This window comes from Lathamus discolor, chromosome Z (genome assembly GCF_037157495.1).
Source record: "Lathamus discolor isolate bLatDis1 chromosome Z, bLatDis1.hap1, whole genome shotgun sequence".
Classification (NCBI taxonomy): domain Eukaryota; kingdom Metazoa; phylum Chordata; class Aves; order Psittaciformes; family Psittacidae; genus Lathamus; species Lathamus discolor.
The window spans coordinates 81,465,741-81,484,196 of record NC_088909.1 but is presented as its reverse complement, the minus strand read 5'-3'; the positions used below and the strand labels follow the sequence as shown (position 1 = coordinate 81,484,196).

At 35.3% G+C, this 18,456-nt stretch overlaps 1 protein-coding gene across 5 annotated transcripts in view; it reads left to right on the top strand.

The window, feature by feature from the left end:
- The window catches only part of RIC1 (RIC1 homolog, RAB6A GEF complex partner 1), a 47,414-nt gene that overhangs the window by 12,723 nt on the left and 16,235 nt on the right, over window positions 1-18,456 (top strand). For 3 of the 5 annotated variants that reach the window (XM_065664111.1, XM_065664110.1, XM_065664109.1), the window contains 9 exons: window positions 1,054-1,130; window positions 11,766-11,873; window positions 12,946-13,088; window positions 13,320-13,456; window positions 13,999-14,090; window positions 15,183-15,271; window positions 16,261-16,405; window positions 16,905-16,953; window positions 18,112-18,264. In XM_065664111.1, coding sequence (XP_065520183.1) covers window positions 1,054-1,130; window positions 11,766-11,873; window positions 12,946-13,088; window positions 13,320-13,456; window positions 13,999-14,090; window positions 15,183-15,271; window positions 16,261-16,405; window positions 16,905-16,953; window positions 18,112-18,264 — 993 coding nt within the window. The remainder of the gene's footprint in view (window positions 1-1,053; window positions 1,131-11,765; window positions 11,874-12,945; window positions 13,089-13,319; window positions 13,457-13,998; window positions 14,091-15,182; window positions 15,272-16,260; window positions 16,406-16,904; window positions 16,954-18,111; window positions 18,265-18,456) is intronic. The other 2 variants (XM_065664112.1, XM_065664113.1) reach the window with 2 other exon arrangements.

Genomic DNA, 18,456 nt, shown 5'->3' with positions numbered 1-18,456 from the left:
TCACTTTGAACAAGAATAATTTCTTTTCTTAGACTTTGAAGCCAAAACATGATTTTTTTTTTTTTTAATGATAAGGCAAGTGATAAAGCAAAACATTTGACTGTGGAAAAGCATGGCATCAGTTAACTGATAAGCTAACAAGAGTCTTACTTTTTCCTTTATTCAAAGAAAAGGAAGCCAGCCTTGCAAAGCAGTGTGAAACCATTCATTTCAGTGCTTCTTGCCTCAGTAATAGTGCTTTGGGTACATGCCCAGCACACAGTAAAATGATTGGATGGAAAACTGTTTAACCATCATGCATTTCATGATTTCCCTGAAGGATAGATTTGTGCTTTAAACAAATCATACTTCTTTGAACAACTAACCTGGTCATCTGCCTCTCCTGTGCTTATACAAACATTGGATCAGTTTCTAGCTGTGACTGGAACATCTGATAACTACATGATTTATATTTGTTCTCTGAATAGTCTTATAGTTTGAAGTCAGTCTTTCAGAATGACAAAATGACTTGAGATTGAATTATAGTAGGAGATTTTGAAGAGGTGATGTGGTATCTAAAGGCACTGCATGACATAATGATTTTTTGAAAACTACCTGGGTGACCAACACTGAAAGGCAGTGCCTAGCTTCTTTGCAGTCGAGAGTGTCCATATGTGTTGAAGCACCTGGAGGTGTTGTTCTGAAGGGTTGCTACCTTCTATTACATGGTTTCTGTATTAATTCTCTTAGTTGGTGGGAATTAGGTGCCCAGATTCTAAACATCTGATGTATCTGTCTGGTTTTATATATTTACATTAATCAGAGGAAGATTTCTGTAGGATGCATACAGCAACAGTGGTGTTTTTCCATTTTTCTACTGAGTGAACTGTTCAGTGGACTCAGTATGCATTTTACATAGAATAAATTTCAATATACAGGGTTTTAATGTGTCTGAAACTTGATATGAGTATACATTTGTGTATGATATGAGACATGCATATAAATTGTAAAAGTTCGTAAATTTTACTCATGCAGATATACTAGCTATATGTCTTACAAGTTTTTCTCTTTCAGACTGCAAATGGATACATCTTATTTTTTGAAATCCCATCAACAAGAGACAAGTATCTTTATGAGCCCATGTATCCCAGGTAAGTGTTTTAAACTTTATTTGCATCCCTGGTGTAGAAAAAAAAATGCCTAGAGAAATCCTAAGCAAATTTTATAATAAAGAAATGTAAGTTTTGAAAATTCATGAGTGCATGAAGCATCATTCCTATGAGTTAGAGCTAGTTCAAAGAAGTTGGTCTAATTGGTTTGCTGTCCACTGATTAGATTCATTAGGTCCATTTTACAAGCTCTCAAAATCATAAGTAGCAGGGTTAAAATTGTCTAATTTTATAATTTGAGGTAGTCTGTTGAATTAATGATCTGTAACAAGCTTGTATAATACCTTTTGAGTAACTCAATTGAATAAGTCATGTTTCTTAAGAACTATTAGGGTGCAACTTTTTAAACGATTCCTCTCTGCCACCCAACTTTATAATAACTTAAGAGATTTTTGAAACAGATGGGGAATAAATTCTGAATATTTTGGAAAGTATGCAAATAATTTTTGGTAAGAATATACAAGTATTTTAGCTGCTTTGTGTTATGGTGTCATTGTAATCTTATTTTCCTTATTGTGAATGTCAGAATACATTTTGCATGTTAAAATGTGACTATCTATTGGGTGTATTTGTGGTTAACTTAGTTGACTTTGCATTTTGTGGAATTGGGAAATATTTAGCTCAAATTAAAACATCGAGAGGTGTATTTATGCATGTCTGTGTGTGTTCAGTCAGAACCTGTAGTCATGGTTGGACCAAATTTGTCCATAGGAATAATGAAACACTCTTGATTTCTCAGTGGCTAGAAACTGAATTTGTCTTGAATTTTTTTCGGTATATCTATTTATATATGCCTTCATCAGTATAATAATACGAGTCAATGTAAGCTTTTTCATATTCATAAAAAGAGTTACTTGATTGGTAGGTGTTTTCAAGTGGACATGTGAGGAGTTTTGGATAACCTACAATGTAGCCTCATGTAAGAGGAAAACATTTTGATTTTGTTTTTTTCTAAACTAGAACTGTTGAACCATGAACATTTGAAAAAATTAAATCAGATCTTCATGAGCATTTAAATTTTAAACCTGTATTCTTTTATAAGTGTGTACAGGAAGAAATGGCTCGGCAGGTGGTAAATGATTTCGAAGTGAATTCTTGCTTCTCTGAGTGGAATTTTTTTGTGTTACTCCTATAATACATCTTTTTGCCTCTGAGGTAGCCCTCAAAGCTCTGGAACTAAATGGAATTTACTGTTATAACTTGCCTATTTTCCAAGAATTTGAGACTAATGCAGACAAATTTACTTGCCTTTTCTGAAACTGACTAGTGTTTTTCAAACTATTACTTCAGTCTCTTGAAAAAAGGGGCATAGTGTATTTTTAGCTATACATAATGTAAAAGAATAAACAGTAGTTTGTGGTATATTCTTGTTCTGTTTGGAAAGTTGGTGGGGCTTTTTTATTATTTAAAAAAATGAAAATATATGGAAATATGTGCAAAATATACAGTACTAATTAAAAAGAAGCTTTGGAAAGTTAGTTTAGACATGTCATGTGTAGGAAAATTTGAAAATATCTATTAGGCAGTTAATGGCTAACCAGTCTAACTTTTATATAAAACACTGGTAATTAATTTGTGTTGTCAACCATGAAAAAGTCTTTGTTAGCTGTGTGTGGAATGGCCAGGATTTTAAGATATATTTGTAAAGCCCAAAAGGGTTTAATGCTGATTCTGTGGATGACTAAACAAGGTGTTTGTTCCTAGAGTGTTCATGTTAGGTTGCTCACAATCTAAGATTAATGCATGTGCTTAACTCTTAAGAAGATGAATGATCTCACTGAATTTATTGGGTTTTCTAGTCTTTCCATATTTAGCCCTCAAGTTTGAAAAATGAAATGAGGAAAAGAAAGACAGAAGTGTCTGTGTGTGAAACATGCGTGAAACATTAAATTATTCCATAAGCTATTATAATAAACTCTTTTGGTGCAAATACAGTGTATTGACTTTAGGCAGTTACACTAATTTGCTTTGTAGATCAAATATTCAGAAAATTCCCAAACAATAAATGAAACCAAACCACAAAAAAAAAAAAACCCAACAAAAAAACAACACAGCCCAAAATAAACAGATAGACAGACTAAACCAAATACCCAGAATTGAAACTTTTAAGTTTGTTCTGGCATGTATTAATTTTCCGAAGACATTACTTCACTGAAATGCTTGGATTTCGTTTCTTCTGGGCTGAAAAGTACCAAATAAATTTTGACAACTCTGAAGATGTTAAAAAAAAAAAAAAATCAGTGAAAGGTCTCATATGTGACTTCCCTTATGCTTGAAAGGAGACTTATTAGTGCTTTCTCCCACTATAACAATGTGTTCTTGGCTCCTTCCTCTATTTTGGCAGCAGTAATTATGCACCTGTGTTTTATGTAAGGTTGCTAACACAATGAAGAAACTAAACCTGCCTGTCTCCTGCCCTTCCCTGTTCCCTCCTTTGGATTCCAGTAGCTTACTTTGCAAGGTGGCATATAGTAAAAGACTGGCATTAGAAAATGGTGACTTTGAAGTAGCACTGAGTAAAACCACTGGGAAATACAAACAGATGGAGTGACTGCTCAGTGATACTAGTGTCACAATTCTCCTGTGATAGTTCATGATAAAGCAGTTCCTCACAACATTTTAACTTCCATGCAGATATTAATTACAACTTGTCCAGCTCTCTTTTATGTGCTTACTTACCTGTGTTAGGCAAACTGATTGAGAGGGTGGTGATTTTTGCAGTGTTAAGATACAAGGCTGTTCTTGAGTTAGTGGTGTGATGGGACAGCAGCTTGAAACAAGTTAGTAAAAATAATGAAATGGGTGGGCAACAGGTTCAAAAGTAGGTCTCCACACTTTGCATATTTAAGATAAAGGGTTTTTTTTATCATTTATTTACTGTTCTTCTCCTTGGACACCTGCACAACATTCCAGAAAGTTAAGAGATATAGAATATCATCAGCTGTGGGATTTGGGTTTTGCTAGGGGTTTTTTTGTTTTTAATAGCTAGTGAGCACATTTCTGTCAGTGCTCCTAAATGCCCAGTCTTATTCTACTTTTCAGAATTATTGACTAATTTTTAATGTTGTTGAACTGCCAATTTCTACTGACTTTTTGTAAGCAGAATGAAGCCTGTTCTCGACTATTCTTTCTTTAAATCATAATGTTTAGTTGCAACAGAAATATAACATTTCAATGTAGTGACTACAAAAATAAAAATTCTTACTACAGCTTCAGTCTGAACAGAATTCTTAAGAGCGCAAGTCAGCATAATGAGGGGGTTGTGCAACTGGGAGTACACACCAGTAACGTTCTCAGCTCCACAAAAATCCTGGTGCAATATTTTCTAGTTTAGTCAGTATCCTGAAACCTGCAGCTTGGTTTGATCCCATACAAGTGCAAACACCAAGAAAGGTTGTGTTCAAATTCTCCTGTCAGCCTAGCTGTCATTTAAATGAAAAGTTTGTATTTTACTGTAAGTAAAAAAATGCATGTCAGAAAAGCAGGTGATAAGATATATGACAGACAGCCCCTTTCTTGACCTCAGTTATTGTTGCAGTCTTCCAGATTGGGACACTAATGTCTGCAGTAAAGTTACAGCTTCATGTGTTACCAATATTTTTTTAAATAACTGCTTTAAAATTTGCTTGACAATGTTTTAGCCTTGATTTGAACAAAAAAGACCAAAGAAACTTGCTGAAAATAAAAATCACTTCTGATTTGTACAGATGAGTTGTTTGTGGAGGAAAAGTGCAGTCTTTCCAGTTTACAGTTGAAATTACACAGGTTTGTTACTATATATGGCTGTTGAGCAAGATGATCTAAAAGAGTTTGCCTGTATTTGGTCTGCTAACAGAGCTATTCTAGCATACAGTTATTGTGTAAACTGTGATTACACTTGCAAAAGCTTTTTGCTGGTACAGGTTGAACAAAATATGTCAAAGTGAAGGTGGGGGGGAAGGCATGTCAAGTTACAGAAACACTTTAGTTTACATCTTAATACACATTGCAGTATATCTAATCACAGTACTGTTTGGTCATTTGTTTTGTAGTGTGGGTTTTTATGTGTTTTTGGTTTGGTTTTGTGGTGTTTTTTTTGGGGGGGGTTGTTTGGGGTTTTTTTACGTAATTGAGAATATATGAAATACTTTAAGATGGTTGAGTGGAAAATTCTTTTTAAACACTAGTTATTTTATACTTATAGAGTTGTAATCAGTTTAAAATGCACCTGTGTAGATACGATAAGGGTTAATGGAACTGACCTGTTCAGCATTATGCACATTTAATATAAAATATATTAAATTCATGTGATAAGTGGTCATATCATGATCATTCTGTCATGAATTCTGAGTATTTATAAATTTCTGTTGTGGTTTGGTTTGTTTTTTGTGGGTTTTTTGTTTTTTTGTTTTTTTTCTGGAGTAAAGAGTTTTTGTTAAAATTGTAGTATTTCAGGGATGTTAAGAGTTGAAGTTGTTCCACTGAAGGAAGTATTTATGGCTTTATTGATATTTGGCCAGGAATTGCTTGTCTGTTGTTGGAGTGAACAGGTGTTCATGATCAATGAAAGCCTTAAAGTATCTTGCTTAATTTGTTAGACTAAAAACAGGAAAAGAGGCAGTAATTCCGTTTTCTGTTTGTTTTGTGCCTTATTTTGAATTGAGACAGAATAGCCTGCAGCTTCCTTTCAGCTCTTAAGACTTTCCTTCACTTCAGAGCAGACTTGGAAGAGAATCAGTAGTGGCCATTAGCCCACATCCTGGGTTACTTCCCTGCAGTGAGCACAAGTACAAAGTCCTGCTTCTGTTAGTTCAGTCTAACTTTACCTCCGTATTACTAAAATCATTACAAAGTAAAACATGAAGAAAATGTATGTATAGAAATAATAGAATGGTAAAATAATAATCTCCATCTGTGATACCCTTAAGTGGCAGTGCATACAAGTAAGTTTGTAGCTTTGTAAGTTGTGGCAAGGTACGGTAATATTTTTTGAGGAATTTCCAAAGGGATTTGCACAGGTATTTCGTTGTTTCACAGTGAAGAGATGTTAAACGCCATCACAGTAGAGGATTCTGTGTACAGAACTGGGAGTTATTTCTGTCTAAGAGCTTTGGCAAGGAAAGCAACTTAAGATTTGTCACTTGAAGAGACAGCATGTGATATCTTAATACTGAGGATATTTTTGCCTTTAAGAAAGACAAAACCCGAAGAACTTTACATGGCTGATAAACTAAATGTGGTAATCGGTGATTTTTTTGCCTCAGCTTTCTTCATATCCTCAAGTGGAGCTTTTATTTGGGATGTGGAGTTCAGGGAAGTGATAAGAAATTTGTGTAAATTTAGAATGAGACCTCAGTGCTGGAGGCTAAGTACTTGAAAATGCTTTAATTTTTCTGTGGCTTTTTTTTTTTTCTTCTAATCGGTATGGGCACATATATCCTGGTTAACAATGCTGAATTGTTGCTTGTATGTCTGGTTACTGTATTCATATCTTACTCTTTCTGGCCCTTTTCAAACCTTTTTCCTTTTCAATAGCAAGGTCGTTTATAGGTGCCATAAATTACCTCATCAGTAATCAGGATTTTTTCCTGATTCAGCAGACCTAAGATTAGTGTGTACAAAAGTTTTGAACTTCAAACTTTGCAAGGGTAACTGATGAGGTGTACAGTTAATTAATTTACTGAATAATTTTTGTTTGGAATTAAGCTTGTGCTAACCTTCAGCAGTGTGGTTTTCCCTGTAAATTGTATTTGGCATTTGTTGGAAAATGTATTTTTTTAAACTAGATTAGTTGTAGAATTTGTAAACCATTATGGCACTTGCTAGCCCTTGTGGTGGTTCAGTAGGTTTAAAATGTCTTCAAGAAATCTTTGCAACTGGAATAGTAATTCAGTAAAACATTTAGCTTTTTTACATAAATAGTTGATTAATAGGCTAGCTAGTTATTTCTCTTCTCAACAGAAACCTGTTATTCCTCAATTGGGTAGAAAAGGCTGTACTAAGAACTGCTTTTCTAAACCCTTATTCATTCTTCATAGTTGTTCCCATATACTCCCATTAAATATTTGCTCAGCTCTTGCCAATCTGTGTGTACACAGCTCTGGATCCAACTGGACATATTTCAACTTCAGCTGGTGGCTGCCTGCAGCATATTTGGGGTGAGAAGACAATGCTATTTGGGTGGAAATCAAAGCTTATATTGTAACTTGTTTTACTTGTTTAAGAACCATTCCTTAAAAGTGTGGTGGGCAGAAAATAGTGAAGAATCACATGTTTAGAAACTCTTTGAATCGGGTATTAAAAGTCCTCAGATGTACAGACAGTTCGCTAACTGAAGTCTGCACAGGAATAATTTTTAAATGGCTGATAAGCACTGTAATTTTTCTAATGCAGCAGCAATGGCAGCTGTCAGCTTTTTGCTTTTGTGCCTTCAAGGAAAGCAACTCAGAGTTCTTGGGGATGTAAATTCATTAGAAACAATTGTTTGCCCTGTTCTTCTCATATATAATGCTCTTGATAGTGGAAACATCAAAGTGTTGGTATTTTTTCCCCTTTTTACCAAAAGGTACTATTGAAGAAACCATTTCAGCAGCAAAAGTTAAGAATATTGTAGCCTCAGAGTAATATAAAAATATTTTACCTTGTTTGTGTAAATTATTTGCTCTAAAGGTATGTATTGTCTGTGAAAGGATCTCTGAACTCTTCTAAACTATTATACAGCCATAACAGCTACCTGTATTACTATGATTACCCTAGGGTAGAAATTTAAAAATAGCATTAGATTAAGATTTATCTCTTAGAATTCTCCAGTGTGTGTGTGTATGTGTGTGTGTGTGTGTGTATATATATATATATATATAATATATTTAAGAATAGAATTCTCCAGTGATAAGCAGAAAGCATACAGCATACATTGTTTTGAAAAAACTAAACATTATTTTGAATTTCTTAGAACAGACTAAAATAGGTGATTAAATACTTTAATTACAAATTATGAAGAAGTCCCTAAATACATCCTTTCAGATTCTGCTGTAATTAACTTTGTAAGTATTTCTTAGTTGCTTCTGTTAGCAATGACTAAGTCTGGTAATGATATTTCTGAGTGAGTTTAGACTGAGGATTATGCTGTATCACTTAACCACTGTGCATGTAGTGAAGGACCTGAGTGCAGTACTACACTGCTACAAAAAATAGATGTCTGGTGTCCTGTTTCCTCCCTGAACCTTTTCCCATGCCAGATAACACACTCACAGGAAATTCTTCCTACCTGTACAGCAGAGGCTAGCCCACTGCTCCTTGGCATGGTGCTACCTCTTACTTGAATTTAGGTTTATTGTTTGGTGGGAGGGGGGGGTAAGTGTGTGTGTGGGGGGTTTGTTGTTAGGTTGTTTTATTGGGGATTTTAAATACTCTTCTCCATTTTCTCATTGTTGCATCTTGTGTCATAGTTTGAACTTACAGTTTTTTCTAGCAGAATCAGTTACTTCCAGAACCAGATCTTTCCCTGTCAGATAAATGAATTAAAAAAAAAAAAAAAAAAGCTAAGAATTTTGACAATTCACTTATTTATAGGCTCCTCTTTCATTTTGGTGAAATCAGGTTAGAACTGAACAGCAGGAGAGGGATAATGCAAGGAGAACTGAGAAAATGGGAGTCTGGAGAAAGAGGGCAAGCTGTTAAGGTAGTGTGGTTTAAGCCCAGCCAATAACTCAGAACCATGCAGCCGCTTGCTCACCCCCTCCCTCCGCTTCCTCCCCCTGCTCCCAGCAGGAGGATCGAAAATGTAACTCACATGGGTTGAGGTACAAACAGTCCAGTAACTAAGGTATAGCACAAACCACTACTGCTACCACCAATAATAATAAGGGGAATAACAAGGGAAGAGAATACAACCACTCACCATCCACTGACCAATACCCAACCCGACCTGAGCAGCAATCTGGGCCTTCTGGGTAACTCCCCCCCAGTTTATATACTGGGCATGATGTGCTGTGTTATGGAGTACCCCTTTGGCTAGCTTGGGTCAGGTGTCCTGTCTCTGCTTCCTCCCGGCTTCCCCTCCTCCCTGGCAGAGCATGAGACTCAGAAAGTCCTTGGTCAGAGCAAACGTGACTTAGCAACAACTGAAAACATTGGTGTTATCAGCGCTGTTACCAGGCTGAAAGTCAAAAACACAGCGCTGCACCAGCTACTAAGGGGAAAAATGACTGCTACTGCTGAACCCAGGACAGGTAGACTTATATTTACCATTCCTCATTACCCATATTTAAAGGGTGATACATGTGATACAGTCATGTAGGCTTTCAACACATGAAAGACATCTTGTTACGCCATATAGTGCGCTGTTTTATGCGAACAAGCATATCAGTAATGACATGCTAAATAGGGAACAGAGAATGAACTAGTGATATTAAAAGTACACCTTGGTCTTCAATGCCAGATATGGACCCTCCCCATAAACCTTGTATTCTGCCTTTAAAAACCAGCCTGGCATTCCTAATCTTGTGATGATTGGGGCTTTCTTGGATTGCAGATGTACTGGGAGATATTTCCCAATGCTGTGTGTTAGGAGATTTTATTCACAGTCGTCGTTACTGTAACAGATGCTGTGTGAATAGAAGTGATTGTATTTGTTTTGACATGCAGCTGGTTGGTTGCTGGAATGTGTCTGCTTCAATTCTTGTGCAAAAATGAGTTACTTGAGTTACAAGTGTAGCAGATGCTGATGTGGCAACCCAGGCCAAACATTCTTTCCTGCTTTTGTCAGCAGTGTACATTCTTCATTTAAAGGTCAAAGTAACTTAACTAGTAAGGCTGAGTCACACAGATGTGAGCTGTATGTACACAGTGTACTTTTGATTGTGCCTTATTCGCACCCATAGTAAGGGTTTCTTTTTGAATTGATGAGTTTGATGTAGTTCACAAGCAATGAATTAAAATACTGACGTTTTGGGAGTTTCAATCATGATGATCGTGGCTCTGCAGGTAGTAAAAAAATTTGCTGACACTAGCTCATGAAACTGAAAATAATCAAATATTCTTGTAAGCTGTTTATATCAAACATGTCAAAAGAAGAAGAAGCCTGCCCACATGGAGACTTGAAATTTCTCTTTCAGAAAAAGACATCTTTTAAACTATGCTGTTCCCATTCTGGCTTTATAGGTTGTGCCGTGGAGAAACTGTGTTTATGCTTAGTTATGTATCTCAGTCAGTTGCAACATGCATGTTACATACTGTGTTGTTTGTGCATAGGCATTGCACAACCTTTTTACTCTCAGTTTTCTTTGTTTGCTTACAAGATTCAGTTTTACCACTGATTCCAGAGTCATTTCATCTTGCTCTACAATCTAGGAGCATACCATCTGGGCTTGTATGTCTACATGGGTTGAAAAACACGTTTCCAAGCTTTGCCAAGTGTTTCTTGAACCCCTAGGATGTGATACTGCTTTGCAGATAATGAAGGAATTAATCCTGAACGATACATATGTATTTTTTTTTTTTTACCTTTGAAATCCCTGACTCTAAAAAATACCAGGCCAAATCAGGTAGATGTGGCTTCATGAACTTTAAGAAATGCAGCCTCATTTACTGTTAAGAAAACCAAACTAGTATTAGTCACCTTTTTATTTCAGGCCTCTTGTCAGTCCACGAGAGCTTACTTGAAGGCCTGTTCTTTCCCAAGACAGCTATATTTTGTAATTACCAAACATTTTAATAATTTAATGTTTATACAGGTAACCCCTTCTGTGGATGCTAGATTAAATAACCTTACACTGTGGGGTTTTTTTTCATCTTTTGCTACAATCCGTCATAGCCACCATGGCTTTGTTCTGGAAAGACAGTACTACTTCCATCTGCTAACTGTAGGATGTCAAAGGTTAACTTGCGCCTGCCTTAGCTTATATATATCTTTGTTCTTGCTGCATAAGAAAAGGTGTATATCAGAGAATAACAGATACTAAATTTGTGTTTTGCTATAAAATGATAATGCATTATCGTCTGTGTGAAGGAAGAGAATCAGTGCTCAGTCATCTCTTTTCTTAGTAGTTCTTAGGTTTATTGTTAATTTGCTATAGGGACATATTTTCTTAAGAATTATTGTAATAAATGCATACGTGTTGGGTTATGCATGCTGAATTAATAATATAAATACTGATCTGGCAAAAGGAACTGAATAACATGAACATTTTACAGTGGATAATATCTGTAATGTACCTTGGTAAAGAATGAATTGGAGATCCTTAAAAATTCAATAGCTATTTAATTGGCAGGAACAGTTGAACACCATTGCTATTGTACCAGAATTTGCATGAATACATATCACTTATTTTCTTAACATGGGCTACACAGCTATTGGTTTGTTCATTCTCTGTTCATTGTCTTATTTTGTATACATACTCTTTATAGCATATAGGATGATACTGGCAGACTAAACTTTTTGCACTAAAACTACGTCCTAGATACCAAGTGCTGCCTGTGGCAGGTTGTGCATGAATGTTTGGGGGGTGTGTGTGTGTATGTGTATATATATATATATATGGGGGGGGGGGCAGGGAACCATGGGAATGCAAGTCTGTTACTCTTGTATTTTTTGAGGGACATCTTGTTTCAAGTGCAGTATTTCTCTTTTTATTTTAGAGGAAGCCCACATCTGAAGGGAACCCCACACTATAAGGAAGAGCAGTGTGCTCCTTCGTTAAGTCTAGAAATGAAGAAAGTGCTGGACTTGCAAGCCTCTATCATGTGGTATGCTCCCTAGTCACATCTTAAGAGTTTTTCTGCATGTAGAGGTTACTTGTTAAAAAGTGACAGGAAAATTGGATGGGATAAACTTCTAGTAAATTTTTAGACCTATTCATACTAGGGACTAATAGTTATTGACAGTAATTGTAAGGAGGTGAGAAAGTAAATTGCTGTGTAAGAACTCTGTCTGTACTTGGCTGTACTGGTATTTTATATGTGCTATAGACAAGTATTCATTATGTTACTATAAATATGTTTGTACTTGGGCTCAAAGTATGGCTTAGAGATTTCATGGAGACATAAGGGCAGAACTGTATGTAGCATTTCAGCATTTCTCCAGCTGCCTGCAGAGGGTCCTATTTGTCCTGGAAAAACTTTTTGTTTACCTATTCTTTTTTTCTTTGTGCGTGTGTGTGGTGACTCTCTGCCTTAAGTAAGCTTTGAACATGCTAAGCAATTGTGTGTGAAAAGTTGGTGAAACCTTACAGCATTGGGGTGGAGTGGAAAAGTAACACTGTGCAGTATGGGAAGAGGCCTCATAGGAGAAAATCTTTGTATATACTGGAAAAAGCTTTCCTGAGAAGCTGCAGGTTTTTGCCTGCACACAAGTAGATTAACAGTAGTTTTCAGAATTTTGGAGATGTTTGGGGAAGGAGTTAGGAAAAGTCTAATTTTTGCTTCATCAATGATCTTAGACCATGGGTAAGAAAGTGTTGTGGATTATTTACAACCTAGGCAGTATCAGTAGTTTTCTAGGTGAATTGTTGCAAGTAATATCTTATATTCTTCAAAAGTATTAAAATGATCTTCAGTAGTTCAGATACCAGTTAAACAATTACGGCAACAGTACAGAACTGTTCATGAACTTTGGTTATAGAGATGCATACCATATTTTGTTAGCTTTGTACCTTTACTGTCTAGAGGACTTAGGCACTTAGTTTGAAATTTAATTGATGTAACTTAATGGAGTTGCTGATACAGGAGGGAGTAGTGTGGTGTTTGCTACATTAATTAATTTTTCTGTGGTATTGGTAGGATATGCAGGTTTTTTGAGAATGACAAATACATTTGTTAGTTTGCAGTCCATGTTAGAAGATCTTCTTGTTGCTACTGCTGATGGATTTCTCCATCTTGTTCATTGGGATGGTATGACCAATGGGAGGAAGGCCATCAATCTGTGTACAGTTCCATTTTCTGTGGACCTGCAGACTTCTCGAGGTAGGTTTTGGAGGGTTTTATTGCTTACAGTAGTTAACTATTGGTGAAATATTGTCTAATATAAAATGTTACTTCTGTTCGCAAGCAGAGATAAGAAAAGTCTTTTGTAAATGTGAACAAAATAGCCTTTTAAAATTTATTTTTTCCTGTGAAGTAATAAGTAAACAACTGAGAAGTCTGGGTTTGCAATATTGCTGTGTTCACATTTTTAAATTACTGGCATTTTCTCAGCAGGTTCATTTTTGGGCTTTGAAGATGTTTATATCAGAGATATGGAATACTGTGCTACGCTTGATGGTTTTGCTGTTGTTTTTAATGATGGCAGAGTTGGTTTCATTACACCAATGTCAAGTAGATTAACTGCTGAGGTAATTTCCTTTACTATTTTTATCATGTACTCTTCATTAAATGTGTTTTTCCTTGGTCTCTGCATTTCACTTTGCTTTCTACTTTAAATTCTGTTCAGCTGCAAAGAAACTAAAATTTAGCAGCTGCTTAAGGATAGCATAAAACAAGACTATGTATTTAATACCAAATTTTGAACTAAATTGGTCTAGCACTAGTCGCTGTCTATGGGAGAACATAATTGAAAGTAATCTTAATTTTCGGTTATTGCTTCAAACTGTCATTGTAGTTCTTAGATCTTCTTACTGTTTCTGAGACAGAATGCCTATTGCTAATTGTAAGTGAGGTGGTAAGTATTTTCACCTATGGCAAAGTATCATAGGAGCTATTTCTACCTTTGAGCCACAATCAAATCTAATTTTTCTCATAGTGACAAGCATATTTCAGGATTTGTTTTACATGAATCTTTTCCAAGCATTGTTTAAGAAAAGAAAAACAACAATCAAAAAAAAAAAAAAACCAAATACCAAACCACAAGAAAACCTATGAATTCCTTTCTTTACAGCAGCTTCATGGTGTTTGGGCACAAGATGTGATTGATGGAACTTGTGTGGCAGTAAATAACAAATACAGGCTAATGGCATTTGGATGTGCTAAGTAAGTTTTTGTAAGTCTGGATCAATGGGGGGAAAAAATTATTTCATTGTCAAGCTTAAATACCAATGCCGTCTTACAAAGTTGTATTGCAAGAGCTGCAAAGATGAAAATGATCAGCCTTTCTAGAGATTGTATAATCTGATGTGTCAGGAAGGTAGGAGGGGAAAGGAAAGAAATTATTGCTTGCTTGAACTGCAGTTGAAACTGACGCTTGCTGTTGACATTTGGGAAAAAATAAAAAGGTGGATGGACCAGGGGTGAGGACTGGGAAGTGCTCCTGTCCCAGTTAATCTCACATTAGGATTATAAAGTCAGTTTTGAGCAGTTAATCATAATAATAATGGTCAAGAATCAGCACTTTCACACCCAGCTGAGAAAATGATCTGTGAAGTGTTGGTTTCATCAGGAAGAATGTTGCCTGTTTGAATAACTGTATTTGGAAATTAAGTGTTGCGAAAGTGCCTTTAACTGCACTGTTTTGCTTAATGATCCTCAGGATAGTTCCTCCTATATAATACTGCTTTAGCTTGTCTAGAGTGCAGGTGTGTTTTGGTTTTTTTTTTTTTTTCATTGTCTTACTTTGTTTTTTTAGAGTGCTTCAAAAGGTCTGGGTAGTTTAGTCTTTGACTGTCTTCTTAATAAGTGGTATTCTTGGTTGCAAAATAGTTGTAGTAACAATATAGTGTGTTGGTGTTTTAAACAGATTAGTTACTGTAATTGATTGTTCTTAGTATCCATTAGTACACTCCTAATGAAACTTAAGTGCTGAGTGAGTACTGACATTTCTTATTGACTGTCTTGCAGTTGGAAGCCATAAATATATGTGAATTGTGTGTGCATCTGTATTTTCAGAGAATGAAATAGTCCTAGTGCATTGGTTATTTTAGGGCTGGTGTTTTGGGTCCTCCACGGCCTTCTGGAAAGTGTCTTAAAGATTTGCTTCATAATGTTCTTTGAGTGTCACTTGACACAATGTTTCTGTTCTAAATAAATTTGGTATTGGTGAGGAAAAAAAGCAGCTTTTATTAAACTCTTGAAACTGATGAGAAATCCAAATGGGCTGTTGTCTAAAGCATGTGTAATCTCTTCCAGCGGCTCTGTGCAGGTTTATACTGTAGATACCACCACTGGCGCCATGCAGTTTTCTCATAAATTGGAGCTGACACCAAAGCAATATCCTGGTGAGTTACTTTCATTGCTAGAATTTTCCAGCTGGTTGTAGGAAATTAAAGAGTATTTTTATCCTTGGCTAGATAACAACTATTGTTGTTTGCATTATCACTGATGGAATTAGTATTTACTCCTGCATGTCTGTAATGATTTACTCTTGTGCCCTCTTTCTTTCAGCTGCCTGGATTTAACTGACTTTTGGATGTGTTCCATATGTGAGGGTCTGGGGTTGGGTTTTTGTTTTGGTTTGGGATTGTTATTTTTTCTAGATTTGAATCCAAGTTAGCGGCTTACAAGCAGTAAGGTTTGTAAATGGTGCATATCTCAGTAGTTGCCATGTGTAGTCTTAACATTACATTTCCATTATTCACCTGAGAAAATGAGAGGTTATTGTCAAAACTGATAATGAGTGTAACAGAGGTTGGAATTAACTTTTAACAATTGCCATGTAAGGTACAGAAAAAAATTGAGTAATCCCTGCCTCAACTGCAGAACAAAACTTCAGTAAAATTTTTTCATGTAATAGTGATGAGTATTACAGGCTTTGAGTGAGGAACATATGGAGCGGGTAAATTGCATCCTTAACTGAAAATATATGTGCCTGTTAGGTTTCAACAGAAAATTCAAATTTGTAAATAACGGAGTTTTACAGTTGTGCTAAGTGGCAAAGGAAGAGGTTTCAAGAGTGAATATAGAATCTTCTCTTGTCCTAAAAATCATTTTGCTTGAATTACACTTCTGTAGTTTCGTCATAGCAGTTTATTTCTGGCCTGGTTTTATGTATTCTTAGTTTCCTATGAAACCAAACATGTATTGGAGAGGAAATAAGAATTCTTCTTTTGTTGCCTGTTCATTTTGAGATGGTCAGTTTGATGAATCCAGCAAAAAAGTTAATTGAAAAATGCAATACATATTTCCATGTATTTTTTTGTCTCTGCTCTTAAAGTGAAAGCAGTTCAAGGGCATTTATTTTTTTTGTATTTTATTGTCTGTTAAACAGATATTTGGAATAAAACAGGACCTGTTAAACTAATCAGATGGTCACCGGATAGCTGTGTTGTGATGGTGACCTGGGAATATGGAGGCTTGTCGTTATGGAGTGTTTTTGGTGCTCAGCTTATCTGTACTTTAGGAGGTGATTTTGCGTGAGTATCTTACATGGATTTGTAATATGTTTTATTAGAAACCTTTATTATTTTTTAATCAGTAGCTGCTAATTAGAAAGTAATTCACTGAATTAGCTTTTTAAAATCCTTTTCCACTATAATTCCTTAACTATTGGAATAATTGGATAATATTTAGGAAGGAATCATTTGAATATAAATAAAAATGTATTTTCTTTTGCAGTCATCTTTTTGGCTGTAAAAGTAAATTACCCTAAAGACAGGGTTTAGCAGGCAAATACTAAAATTACTTCAGTGCTAGTATATATTTGCTGAAAATGTGCTGACATGCAGAGATTACAATTCAAACAGTTAATGCAGTTGTCAGATGTCTAGCATAGCCTTTTATGCAGTGAGATGTATCAAGGAGTTTCAGGTGAGATTCAGTATTGAACCATTTGACAGTACAAGGATAGGAAGATAATTTCTTATTTTGATTGATTTATTTCCAAACTCAAACTTGTTCTGTTCTGGTTTTAAGGTATCACTCTGATGGTGCCAAAAAGGACCCTCTGAAGATCAGTTCTATGGTAAATATGAATGTAAAAATACTGTAATAGGATGGCTAATAATTTTTTTAATTATTTTTAGTAAAACACTTCCAGAAAATCAAACTGGCTTTCTTTAGCTCTATTACTTTTAAAGAGTAAGATGCCTTTATTACACTTCTCCACAAAAATATTGTATTGAAGGAAGAGGAAAAAAGGGACAGCTGATTTTTCCCCTATGTCCTCTGCTATGTGTGTGCCTGGTCATAAAGTGTGCATGGCATTCATTTTCTTGGTTTTGCTTTTGATACTAACAGTGAACACTTGATTTTCCTTTATCTGTCTCTTTTTTCTTTTTTTTTTCTTTGTTTTTTTTATTTGGTGCTGTGTTTCAGAGTAGAGTGAGACAGAGAGCAACACTAATCGTAAACTTACTTCTTAAAATTACTAGCTTACCTTTGGCATTGAAGTAGCTTAACTCAGAATATGAATTCAAGAGAAACTTAATTGCTGTTTTAATACAAAATAATTACTGAGAAATCCTTCTAGTATGTCAAATCAGAAGATGTGATAAGTATCAAGCACAGTCTTCAAGAGCTCTTTTACGAATTATGCTTAATTATGTACAATAATTTTAAAACATTTGATGTATTTTTGTGTTTAATATGTAGCCTATTTGCTATGAAGATAATAAATTTTAAACTGGAATCCCAAGTGGATATATATCTCTATATGTCTATATATCTATCTATCTATATCTATATATCTATGCAAGAACAGTATAACATACCATTTAAAGCCCCAGATATTCTGATACTGTTGAATTTAATGAATAAACCCCCAATGTGACTTCAGGATAAAGATCTTTTCATACCTGATTCTGAAGTACAGATTTTTTTAGTTCCTTAAGCTGCATACTAAGCAGTCTTAATTACTTGTGTGGATGTCTTGCAGTTACTTTTCATTTAATAAATATTTTTAATATAAAAAAGAAAATAATTTAAGCTGGATTCTTAGTGGTTTTTACTGCTATGGGTTATTTGTGATTCCTCTGATACCTTTGGGAACACTGGTAAGTGGGTTTTTTACCAGACTCATGTCTATCGCAAGATCAGTTACAGTCAGTTTCTGTAATTCTTGTTTTCTGAGAATACATAGTGCTGGTTTGGGTTTTTATTATTGTTACTCTTTTATATTCAGACTTGGGGATCAGAAGGGTATCATCTGTGGGTTATTGATGGGAATTCTTCTTCAAACATGAAGCCTGAAAGCGATACATATAGTGAAGCCCGCCAGTTTGGTATTCTTCAATTTCATTTCATCAAGAGTGCTCTCACTGTTAATCCTTGTATGGTAAGTTTTTGGTAAATATGTCTTTACTTTAGAGCAGTTTTCAGGTGACTTCTGAATTTCTCTCTGAGCAGGTTTTAAGTCTGTTTTGCAGCCGTTAGACTGGTCTTCATTTTTTTTATCATAGAGTCTTTAAAATGGTGCTTTGAAAATATTGCTATGCAATACTGTTAACATAAAAGCTACTAGTACATA